The sequence below is a fragment of the Setaria viridis genome, chromosome 3 (assembly GCF_005286985.2).
Source record: "Setaria viridis chromosome 3, Setaria_viridis_v4.0, whole genome shotgun sequence".
Classification (NCBI taxonomy): domain Eukaryota; kingdom Viridiplantae; phylum Streptophyta; class Magnoliopsida; order Poales; family Poaceae; genus Setaria; species Setaria viridis.
In genome coordinates this window covers 2,398,269-2,409,777 of record NC_048265.2, presented here as the reverse complement: position 1 = coordinate 2,409,777, position 11,509 = coordinate 2,398,269, and the positions used below count along the sequence as shown (strand labels likewise).

Genomic DNA, 11,509 nt, shown 5'->3' with positions numbered 1-11,509 from the left:
CTCAGATGTCCAAACCCAACAAAGAACCCACCATGGTGAATCTCAATTGTGAACTCCTCTCTACCGGAACCTACATTGCAGTGAAATAGCCACAACATCAAACACATCAAAAAAACCAAAACCCTAGGAATTTTCCCCAAATCTGCAATCTCATGTCCAAAATTGAAATATTCCTACAACAATCTATACAAACGAGATAGTACTCCTAACCCTAGGATCCTAAAGGCAGAGGCAAAGATCAACTCACCATACTCGGGTGATGGTTCCCCTTTCCCTTGCAATCGCGCCACCATCCTTACACGTCGCGGTGGCGGACTGCTCCAGCTTCGGTCTCTTCCTTCCACACTCCGCAAATCCTTACGCCGCCTCCCTACGATCCCCCTCGATAGCCGCCGCCACTCCCACCTCGTCGACGAACAACCAAGAGGTGGCAGGGGATTGCGGGGTACAAATGAGAGAAGGAAAGCATTTGACGGGCTTCTCTGCAAAATAACGATACCTTCCCTACTCCTGACCACGTTGGTGACACGGTGGCAAAGCCACGCTAGCTAATCCCGCGTTTTCCCATCCGATTAGACGTTAATGAGACCCGAACGGTGTTTAGGAGCCTGATTGACCATTTTGCGAGTTTGGGGACCGACTTGACACAGCGCAACAAGTTTAAGGACCACCAACGCACTTTACTCTTTCCTCTTCTCTTGCGAGTTCCTCTTGCTCTTCTTGCTGATTGCCAGCGAGGAGAGGAAAGCTCCCTGGACATAGGGAAGCGTGTTTGCGGGGCTTGCTGACGCTTATAAAGATGCGAGGATGTTTTTCCAAAAAAAAAAAGATGGGAGGAACTGTGAAGCCGGGACCGTGCTGGGCCGCCTTGTGGGCCAAGGCATACTATTTTTTTGAGGGCAGGCCGTGCGTGGCACTACTAGTGAGGAAGGTGCTACACATACTGACATAAAAGCAACAAGGAAATCAGAATTAACAACTCATGTGCAATCTTTATTGGTTGAATAAAAAGGCGCCCAATGGCAAACCAATGCCTTTATTTGTAGCACATGGTATATGAAGTGTCAAAATGTTTTCTGACGGCCAAAATGGGGACATACCACACACACATATATTATCAAATATTGCAACTGCTGAAGGATACTCCTCAATGTTCTGTGCATGCGGCAGTCACAACAAAACCTGAGTGTACAATCATCCTAGTTCTTCTTTGGGTACTCTCTAGCACCGAATATGGTTGATCCTACCCTTACATTTGTGCTGCCCATTTCAATCTGTAGACAACACGGAAACAGTAAATATTGTTAGTAATGCAGCTACTGGCATATCACATCTCTTCTCTGTTCTCAATATTTTCTTACCGCTTGCTCAAAATCAGCAGACATGCCCATCGACAACTCGCATTGCTCTTCGGGTATGCCAAGCTCCTTGCAAACCTCTTTCCGGCAATTAGCCAGTGTCTATGAATTTAACAAATCGCGTGCATGTTAGCATCCTGACAGGCATATCACTCCAGATAAGTTGTATCCCAGGGTATATATTACCTTGAAATTCTCTGGAGTTGAGGAGTAATCAAGCATCCCGATTGTCATCAAGCCAGAAAACACAAGGTTCGGGCAGTTCAATTTGACATGCTTAGCCAATTCCACACATCCTGACGGATCTACCCCGAATTTTGCTGCAAAACAGACAAAAAATTTCAGATTTATACTCAATCAAGAGACAGGACAAGTGTACTGTCATATATCAAACTTAGTATCACTTCCAAACACTTATCAAAGACTAGAACCTGGAAACAATGAGGAATACAGGTTCCGACATTCAGAAAATTCAACCATAACATCCCCAAACAGAATACTTTTCAGGCTTCAGAGATTGCACAGACATTAGAGAAAAGGTTCAGAATTGTATTGAAAAAGGAAACTAGAGTACTCACATTCCTCTCCACTAGTGTTGACTTGGACCAAAATCTTAAGGGGTTTTCTCCCCAAGTCAGCTACCACACGATCAAGACGGCTAGCAATCTGAAAGAATGAACATTACACTTATTCTGGTTACAGGTGCAGGATCAAGAATACCAAAATCTATCGAAATAACTGTGACACCATCTATTGTTTTTTAGGTCCTAAATAAATGATGCAATAAAATCTTGCTCGATTATTTTTGATAAACACGAAGTCTATAAAAACATGATTGAGCATACATTATGAATGGCCAAATCTCACTAGAAATGACAAGTCCTACTGGGACGAAGATAGGCATGAAGACTGAAAAATGTCGTTTTCCCTTTTTCTTGACTCAGCAAAGGATACCCTCTTAATAAAATTTCTCGAACATACCCTCTTAATAGAATTCTAGAAAGAAACCAAAATGAGTGGACTGCTGATGAGTAAATGCCTCAAATGTGAGTGTACAATGAAACCAGAAAGAAATGAAGTTGATGAAACATAAGGAAAGATAGATTGACCACATACCTTCTGGTCATCTACACTCTCAACCATATCAAGATTTGGCACGCCAGCTAAAGGTTAAAGAAACACGAAAAGAAATGTAAGCTTGGACCACAAGGCATAAGATATTCAACGTGCGTATAGAATTAGAACTATTTTGGTAAATATAGGTAATAGTGTGCGGTGTAAGTAAAACAACTATCTAGGCAAACGAAAATTGAGCAACTGGGAGTTCAGATTGAGATTCTAACATAAACAAGAAAACAGATGCTCCTCAGTTCTCTTTGTTATTCTAGGATGCGCCTACAGTAAAATTTTTGAAACCTCGACCACTGCTGTGCATAGAAGTACAGATTTTTCACATGAAAATTCAAAATGCAATTTGGTAGACTAGACATCAAATGTACTTCAGTAGTGTCACTATTGTTGTATTTTGAATGAGTTCTAACATATAACCAGAAAAACAATTATCAAAGATGTTCATAGAACATATCTATGTCTTAAATGACATGTAAGAAATATCAGACAGTAGTACAAACCAAGTAGGGCTCTGGCTTTGTTGCTTTGCAAGTTCCCAATGAAGTGCCACTCGATATCCTCAGGAAGCTGTAACAAGAAGAGCACTTGTTTAGACAGTTACATGTGCCATTCACTGCAAGGACTAGGAAGCATGCGGAGTGAGAATTCCTGAGCCATGAAAACTTGAAGCTGTAGACGCTGGAACCATTGAAACTTACAAAAATCCGCCAAAGATAACAAACAATTGTCAACTTCTCAGTGGCTAATGGATAATTATGACTAAATCTTTGGTCCTATATTGTTGTAGAATAAAAAAATGTAAAAATATGGAAGTGATTGACCAAATGATGTCCAATAAGATACCTGAATTTTATACCCTCTGGTGCTGATATATCATCTCATCTTAAATGGTGATTGATTTTCACAGCAAATTGTGAGTATTGCCACCATATTAGCAAAGATGTATTTGAATACCAACAAAGCTTGTAAATACTTTCCAGGATCAAACAAGGAAAAAGAAATAGATATTTGGATATGCCTAAAGATATATGTTCCATTGCATAGTTCAAATGCATTCCGAAATGATACCTTAGCAACTCAAATTATAGCCATGCCAAATTACCTATTCTTCTGCACAAGCTACAACTGTAAAGATAAAAACTCTTTGATACCCACGTGACTAGTGCAGAACCACCAAAAATGCACAAAGTTAAATTTTCGACGAGTGGAATTAGCAAGCTGATGTATCAAATTCCAGGTTCCAATAAGCAATTCGCTGTTTTACCAAGACTATCTCCTACGGCTGTTGATCTCCTAATGATGCAGTTACGAGGACTCAGCGCCATGCTTAATCAACAAGCTGCTGACTCGGATTCAGCGTTCCAATCGGCAATTCGCGTAGCGAGGTGACCAAAGGAAAGATTTTGTTGTTGCGACTCGTGAGCAACCGAGGGGTAGTAGAGAGGCCAATCCAATTCAATCCAACCTGAGGCGCCTTGTCGATGAGCTCCTGGACGTAGTTCTCGCCGAAGCAGCGGTGGCCAGCGTCGTAGACGCCGCGGATGACGGGCACCGGCTTGGTCTTGCTGACCGCCACCACGCGCACGGACCCCGGCGCGCGCCCCGCCCGCGCCGCCGCCTGCTGCGCGCGCGACAGCACCGAGCGGAGCGCCGCCGCCGCGCCCTCCGCCGCAGCCACGGACGCCATCTCCTCCTCCGCCGCCCCCGACGATCCGGCCTCCGCCGCCGACGCCACCGCGAGGGGTTGGTAGTGGCCTGGTGGGAGCCGCGCTCAGAGACAGAGAGTCAGAGCTCTGATTCCTCTATCAGTCTGTCTTGGTAAGTTCGAGCCTTCGAGGACTCGGGTGGAATGATTTTCGGCTCTTCTTTTTGACCATTTTTTCCTCCAGAAATGCTCGTGGCCGGAAATAGTTTTCTAGACGGTTCCTAGCATTTTAAAATTGAAATTATGAACAAGGTCACAAGATGCTAATTCAATGGATAGGGTTAGTGGTGGGATTATTTTGCAGTTAATCTCCCCACTCGCCGGCCACTTTTGATGCAGCACATTTTTCATGATATGCAAAAGTAGCGGGCGGGTGGGAGGTTTAACTGAAAATAATCTCACTACTAAACCTATCCATCAGATTAGCATCTTGTGGTCTTGATTTATAGTTTCCAAGGTTGCATGGGGTAGATGGTTTCCACCATATACGTTCCCTTTTAAAATAGCTCAATTCCCCTTGGCCCATGCAAAACACCCTTCATTCCTCCAGCATATGTTTGGTTTTGGGACGTTCCACGTTTGTGGGTTGGATCCAATCCATCTCGTGTTTGGTTGAAAGGGATGGATTCAACCCATTTCGTGTTTGGTTGAAAGGGTCGAGACGGGTCGATTGGATGTTATTTTAACACCGTTTGTAATTGTTGAACGTGGATCCCAAATGTCATCCACTATAATTCTTTTATCCAACTTCTTCTCCACTTCTCCCCCGGGCTCCTGGGCTCGCCCTGCCGCCGCCTCCTCACGGTTGCACGCCCGCGGCCGCTGCCTCCTCCCGGGCTCGCCCCGCCCCTGCCGCCTCCCCTCTTTGCGTCTCTGCGTCTCTCTACGCGGAGGCGGGCGGGGGCTGGCGGGCGCACAGAGGGCGGCGACGGGGGTGGCGAGCGGAGGGCGGCGGCGGTAGGCGGGCAGCGGGGCTAGCGGGAGGGCGGCGGGAGGGGCCGAGCGGAGGGCGGTGACGGGTGGGCGGCATGGCCGGCGGGAGGGGGTGGGCGGAGGGTGGCGGGAGGCGGCGGCGGCCGAGGCGGCTGTGAGTCGATTGCGTCCGCTCGTTTTGGACGGATGCATTCGATCCGCATCTAGGAGGAATATTCTCTCCTAGGTCCAACCCAACTCAAATGCATTTCCAACCAAACAGGGGTCGAACCCGTTGCAATCCACATCGACACCAAAACCAAACACACCACTACGAAACCACGTTTCCAGCTGTCTAGCGAACTTGGCAACAATCTTTTCTTAAACCACATTTGTAAGAGCTTAGAGTAACTCAAGCAGTCTCTTGGTACCACTCTCAATGGCAAAAAGGGGTTATTTTTGGGGGGTTTAGACTGTACCAGTCTCCCAATTTGGCTTTCAATCTTAAAAGAATTACTAAGCAGATGCATATATACAATGCATGCCATGCTTAGGAATTTTTGGTTGTGATGTACTGATATGAGGGTTCGGCCGGTTTGTTTTCAACATTAATGGAGAGAAGGATTTAGGCATACATGGTCTTTATGTTTTCAAACTAAATATTTTGAAAGCTATTGGTAGTCATATTTTAAAGTTTGACTTAAAATCGGGCAAAAGCGTCATGCATATAAATATGACGCAAATGTGTGTGGTGTGAAGGACCGTGAGATTCCAAAAGGGAAAAAAAAAACTGCCCTTGTTGCATCATGCTAGCCTTTGTTTATTATCCGGTCTCTGAGGATTTATATATAGAGATGCAAACTGAACCCCCAAGCAAAAATTCAGCATCCTGTCAACATTGGGAAAGAAAGAAAAAAAACATCAACATTCAGCACACGAGGAAAAAACTGTACGCACTATCTATATTATAACTCGTTCACTTATCTTGACAAGGAGGAAGTGTATCCGTAGAATCTAAAAGCGGTGCGGAGACCGACTCCTACCACACAATTCTTACAAGAATTCAGAATCTAACTAAAACACAGAGGGGAAAAAATGAGAAGGGAAAAAGGAGGAACAAAAACTGAGATGCTGCCAAGTGGCAGACCTAACTAAAGCTCAGCAGAACCAAAACTGTGGCTCAGACATGGAGCTTACTGAGTTCAGAGCTCGCTGTTCGGGGCTCTTTCTCCATTATTCGTATTCCTGGGAGTTTCTGGGTCCAAGCAGTTCTGGGCAATGGGTCGTACTCGAGCTGCTCCACCAGGTGTATTCACCGCATTCGGCCTAGCTGAACACACTGGAACTGCAGTTCTGACTGTAACAGAGGCAGCCAGCCAAGGGTGTCGCTGCTGGTATCCCGAAACTGGTGAGTTTACAGGAACTGCTGCTCCAGATCTGGGCGCAGCTGGTGAGCGGGAAGACCACAATTCTGGTAACGAAGACCGACTCGTTTGAGGAGGATCATCATGCTGAACAGAGCTAGTATAATGCTTTCGCTGGATAGAACCATGGGCTGGAATAGAAGGGTTAACCCAAGATGGTGACGACTTTGGCTGTTGTCCTTGGGACTTATTTGGCTCTGCATGCTTACTGCCCAAAGTTTCTTTTTCTTCATTCGGATCCCGCTTCTGTAAAGATGGATGTGCGGTGGAGCTTGAGCCACTGCGAGGACAAGGGGAAGCACTAGTCCCAGTACAGTCTTCTTTCCCTTGAAACTTGTGCTGATCACCATATTGGGAGAAGACAGCGGCATCAGGAAACTCAACTGTTTCAGCATGATCTTGCCTTCTCTCATGAATTTTGGGAACAGTAGCTGGCAAAGGACTTCTTGGCACAAAGGTGACAGGGTAAGGCGAGAAGTACCTTGGGAGGCCAGGAGCAGCTTCAGGAAAACATGGAAGAAGACCTACTCCATCTTGGCAGGCAGTTGTGGCAAATTGCCCCCGAGGTGAGGTGTACATGGAGAGCAAAGCTGCTGCTGGTGGGAACCTCGTATTACCCAGAGATGGTACCATTGGAAAACGAGGTGCTGGTTGTGTTGCTTGCACCTGGTGCCACATATGGTACATTGCTTGCTCCGGTGGAACACTAGGATAAGCCTGATTTGGTAAATGTGATCGGTATGACGACGGGTTTGGTTTAGCATAAGATCTTCGTGATGATGGACGGTTATTGCTTTGCTGTTTTTCCTTTTGATGTAGCGTCTTGCCGCCATTTGCCAGGTTCAAGCTTGCAAGAGTACGAGTAACTATGGCCTGTTCGTGCTCCTCATCATCCTGATCAGATGGACATGATGAGGACGACGGCTCACCTACCCGGGGCACTGTTAGGAACAAGAAATTTAATAGTCAGCAAACATATTAAGTTACAATAAATAAGAAATTTCTCTGTGCACAATTATGGATAGCAGATATGATGATTTTGTAAAATATGCGATGACTTTTTCTTGTGTTCTTGCATTCAAGAAAAGCTTAAAAACTATTCTTACCAAAGTTGTGCCCTAAAAAAATGCAATGGAAGGCATGACCGATGCATGAAAAAATCATGCATCAACGAACTGGAGCTGGTAAAGGTACTCACGTTGCTTTAGTTCAGACCAGGCAGCCATTGCAGCATTTTTTTGAGCTTGCTTCTTGGTCTTGCCAGGATTGCCAGTAAATGTCTTTCCTGCCAACTCCACTGTGCATGTGAACACAGGTGTGTGACCTGGCCCCGATCTAACAGTAGTGTACACTGGAAGTTTTAAGCCAGCTCGATGAGCAGTCTCCTGAAGTAGATTCTTGTATATCCCGGTTTCATCCTGTGGAGTAAACAGTGTTAGCACCTCGACTTCAACAGCATTCCTCAAGAGGTTACCTTGTAGCACACATGCCCATTACAATTGAATTGTAAAGTAGGGAACATATTAAGTAGCAGTAAGCACAAAGGTAATCTAACCCCCAATCCAAATACTGAAATCAAGATGGCATCAATGAAATAAGTATTGGGGAAAAAGTTCACAAATATGCTACCTTGAAATTTCAACCACTTGAATCATACTTACTGCAAGGCAATGAGGATGGGACGAAAATTTTGTCCAATTACCAATCCAAATACTGAAATGCAGACGACATCAATGACAAAACTATTGACTATTGATGTATATGCGGAGAAAAAGTATCACAAACATGCCACCTTGAAATTTCAACCACTTGAATTGTACTTGCTGCAAAATCAGGCAATGGGGATGGGACAACTAGCAAGTCAACATCACACATCATAAAAGAACTGCACCTTCCCAACCAATCCATCATAAATAACAACTCCCAATTTGACTTATTGCAGTAGGAATTGTCAAGAATAGTGAACTGTTAATATACTCTGCATTGGGATTTGGCAGTGTCTGACACATATCCGCAAACCAGATGAAATTGATTGTTCTTTGACTTGAGGAAAAGGCAGGCTTACAACTCACATCCATGACACTTTACAAATGTCCATGGGCAACACAAATAGTAAAAATTTTACAGTCTTGTTTATGGAATATATAAAGGCTGACATACTAGTATTCAGCGAGTTTTGACTTAACATGAAAAAATATTTTAATAGAAGAAACGGGGATGGTATGTAGCAATTCTAATCTAGAATGCTAAGTGGTCAAATATTTAGCCTATGCCAAGAACACTCATCAACTTGACATGGACAATAATTCTACATGACTGCAATGTTCATTGGAACTTATCCATCTTCCGTCTTAGAACCAGACAAAAAAAAGTCAGCTGGAAGAAGCATACGCATAGCAAAAGATAGATTGCAACAAGGGCTGGGTGCCTAGCCCTTCTCAAACATATAGTACTGCACCACAGCTAACCTGCAGAAACATGACTTCACAAAATCAAGAGCTAAAAATCTTTGATTTCCACCTCCAGTGCCTTAAAGAGTGAATGAAAAAGATTCTCTAGGATGATTATATAGTTCTGTGATGATTATGCATGTGGTAGCTAGTGATTGATAGCCAGCAAAGATGCAAGTTGAGATCATCTGCATGCTACTAAACTTTGGTAGTAACCAAGCAGGCAAGCAAGGGTATTGTTTAGCACATCCTACAGTTACAAATTACAGTAAGATCCAAGGCGAGCATTCTTCTGAGCTGTTGGTCTACAGATTTCTCTTGCTAGGATTTGCAAAAGGAGACTGTCCATACAAGCAACATACAACGATTTCAATGGAGGATAGGTTTCCAGAGGCATCAACAAAACTAACCAGAACTTTGGCGGCCAGTGTTGATGAAGGCCCCCTTTTTGATAACTCATTGAGCGCTACCTCAGCCGCCGCATGCTCTGCCTGCCGCAAAGTAGAACAAAACACTGGGCTCTCAAATGTCTCTCCATTGAAATTAACTGTGGCCTTAAACCGGGGTGCATGATCTGGTCCCTCCCGGATGCACGCATAGGACGGTAGATTGAAGCAGCTCCTCTGAGCAAGCTCCTGGAGCTGGTTCTTGTACATGCCTGCAAATTAAGCAGCAAATACACATCTAATTGCTGCACATATAACCATTACATGCTCACAAGGGGGAAAGATCACATCTTGCTGCATAAACAATATGAACAAAAGCATCTCATGACACAAAGAAGCACATACCGCCAAACTGATGTGCCAAGCTAAGCCTCAGACTTGATAGCCGCTTCTTCCCATACTCTCCTAGCCCTTGGTAAACCCTTGGCTTCCACTTGCTGCAGCAGATAAGATGGAACAATAACTGCCGCTGTACCCACTGTCCTGCAGAAGAACAAGTCCCGGATTAAAGTTTAGCAATAAACCAAATGCTGGGCTTGCAATAACAGGCATACGAGACGAGATGAATGCGGCCTCGCAGGAAGATTCTCTGCTGACGGTTCACCAGTAGCCGCGCAGCAGAGGCAATAAAACAGCAAAGGACAGCAGCAAGAACACCGGATTAGGCATCATCGTTTACTTTCTTTGAAATAAATTGGGAAGCATCACTCCAGTTGGCCGTACCAATCAATGCAGTTCCACAAGAAATCAAGGAAGCGGCTCGAACCCCCGGGCCGACAAACCCGGACGGCGAATTCGCTTCTAATCACCTAAAAATCCCCAGAAATGATCTGACGAAGGGCTAATCCCCGAATTGGCGAGTGAGTAATCCCACAGAGGGCCGAATCGGCAAAGGAGTCGCCTTGACCGGGACGAAGAAACCCCGCCCGCCGCACAGGCGAGATCGACCAAATCCCTCCAAGAACCGACACCCCTCATCAGATCACGCGGATGCCCAAGAACCGAAACCACGAAACCACACCCCCCCGATGCGAGAAGTACCAAACAGAGGAAACAAGATAGCCAGCCAACCTGCAAACACCTTCCTGATTCGTCCTCCCCTCTCCCTCTGCAGCTCCAACAGAGGCAATCAGCAAGGCAAAGGAGGAGATGAACCAATGAGCCCCTCAGAATAAAGATTTCCCTTTTCTCCAGAAACAAAGATGATTCTCCTTCCGGGTGGGGGTTCGTGGGATCGAGGCGCGGGCTGCTGCGACGCAGCCTCCGCTTGCCTCTCTGCGACTCTCTCCGCCTACTGCTGCCGACTACGACTGCGAGACGACGAGACGAAGCAGCTAAGCTGGGAGCATTAGGGGTAACAGTGGCAGCAGTAGTATGATTACGAGATTGGGAAGGGGGCGTGTTGCTTTCGTGGGGAGCCTTTCTTTGTCTGCGCTCTCCCTCTCCCTCTCCCTCCTCCCCGTGTTTATGTGTGTAATAATCTCTCCTTCGGCTGCCATGTGCGCATCATAATTTACACTCGGGATTAAGCGTCAGCTGTCATCATTCCGATTGACTAAATCGAATCAATTCCACTCCGGTGGAGCACAGACCTGAGTGACAAGTAAAAAAAATAAGGCCAAAAAATAAAGGAAAAAAAAAGAAAAACCGGCCTGAGCTGACAGCTGAGGACAAAAGAACTGGGTACCATTACCGGTTCAGCAACACCCATGTTCTCCTTCAGTCACCGCCACCATGCTGGGTCAAAGACTCAAAGCCTCGAAGTGACAGGAGATGAGACCTTCTCAACCAGTCGAATGAGTATTCTGCCAACAAAACCAAATTTACAATGTGAAAATCGCACGGTATGGGCAATAATCTTGTAGGTTATCTAACTTAACTTAGGCCTTGTCTGGTCGAGCTTACGGTGCTCCGGCTCTGTATTGCGCAGTAGTGTCAGAGGAGCTGGAGCTAGAGGAGCCACAATTTGTGATTCCTTCGCTAGATACGAGAGGAAGTGAGAAATGAGAAAAGAGGCTCCAAGTTACAATACTACTATAGTGACGCTACTTTGAAAGTTAAAGAGGAGTCGGAACCCGTGAAA

General features: G+C 45.4%; 2 protein-coding genes across 4 annotated transcripts; both read right to left on the bottom strand.

Moving 5' to 3' along the window:
• Positions 1–972: 972 nt before the first annotated feature.
• Positions 973–4,312, bottom strand: LOC117846810 (uncharacterized). Its single transcript, XM_034727900.2, has 7 exons — positions 3,955–4,312; positions 2,990–3,056; positions 2,475–2,521; positions 1,937–2,024; positions 1,545–1,678; positions 1,362–1,460; positions 973–1,274 (listed from the first exon to the last, which is right to left on the bottom strand). Exons 1-7 carry the CDS (start codon positions 4,174–4,176, stop codon positions 1,200–1,202), a joined length of 732 nt encoding a protein of 243 aa, XP_034583791.1. The 5' UTR covers positions 4,177–4,312; the 3' UTR covers positions 973–1,199.
• Positions 4,313–6,044: 1,732 nt separating this feature from the next.
• Positions 6,045–10,876, bottom strand: LOC117849608 (double-stranded RNA-binding protein 2). 3 transcript variants are annotated; one of them, XM_034731220.1, is made up of 5 exons: positions 10,498–10,876; positions 9,772–9,904; positions 9,391–9,638; positions 7,729–7,948; positions 6,045–7,471 (listed from the first exon to the last, which is right to left on the bottom strand). In XM_034731220.1, exons 3-5 carry the CDS (start codon positions 9,634–9,636, stop codon positions 6,309–6,311), a joined length of 1,629 nt encoding a protein of 542 aa, XP_034587111.1. In that variant the 5' UTR covers positions 9,637–9,638; positions 9,772–9,904; positions 10,498–10,876; the 3' UTR covers positions 6,045–6,308. The 3 variants fall into 3 exon arrangements, with proteins under 3 accessions (XP_034587111.1, XP_034587110.1, XP_034587109.1); XM_034731219.2 differs by having other exon boundaries at positions 9,391–9,671; positions 9,772–9,909; positions 10,498–10,639; XM_034731218.2 differs by having other exon boundaries at positions 9,772–9,909; positions 10,498–10,639.
• Positions 10,877–11,509: the final 633 nt, after the last annotated feature.

Coding starts and splice junctions, on each gene's coding strand:
- LOC117849608 (XM_034731220.1), bottom strand. CDS start 9,636: ATGTACAAGAACCAGCTCCAGGAGCTTGCTCAGAGGAGCTGCTTCAAT. Junction 7,949..9,390: donor CACTGGCCGCCAAAGTTCTG/GTTAGTTTTGTT, acceptor TTTACTCCACAG/GATGAAACCGGGATATACAA. Junction 7,472..7,728: donor CTGGTCTGAACTAAAGCAAC/GTGAGTACCTTT, acceptor TGTTCCTAACAG/TGCCCCGGGTAGGTGAGCCG.
- LOC117846810 (XM_034727900.2), bottom strand. CDS start 4,176: ATGGCGTCCGTGGCTGCGGCGGAGGGCGCGGCGGCGGCGCTCCGCTCG. Junction 1,679..1,936: donor CAACACTAGTGGAGAGGAAT/GTGAGTACTCTA, acceptor TCTGTTTTGCAG/CAAAATTCGGGGTAGATCCG. Junction 1,461..1,544: donor CAACTCCAGAGAATTTCAAG/GTAATATATACC, acceptor TTAAATTCATAG/ACACTGGCTAATTGCCGGAA.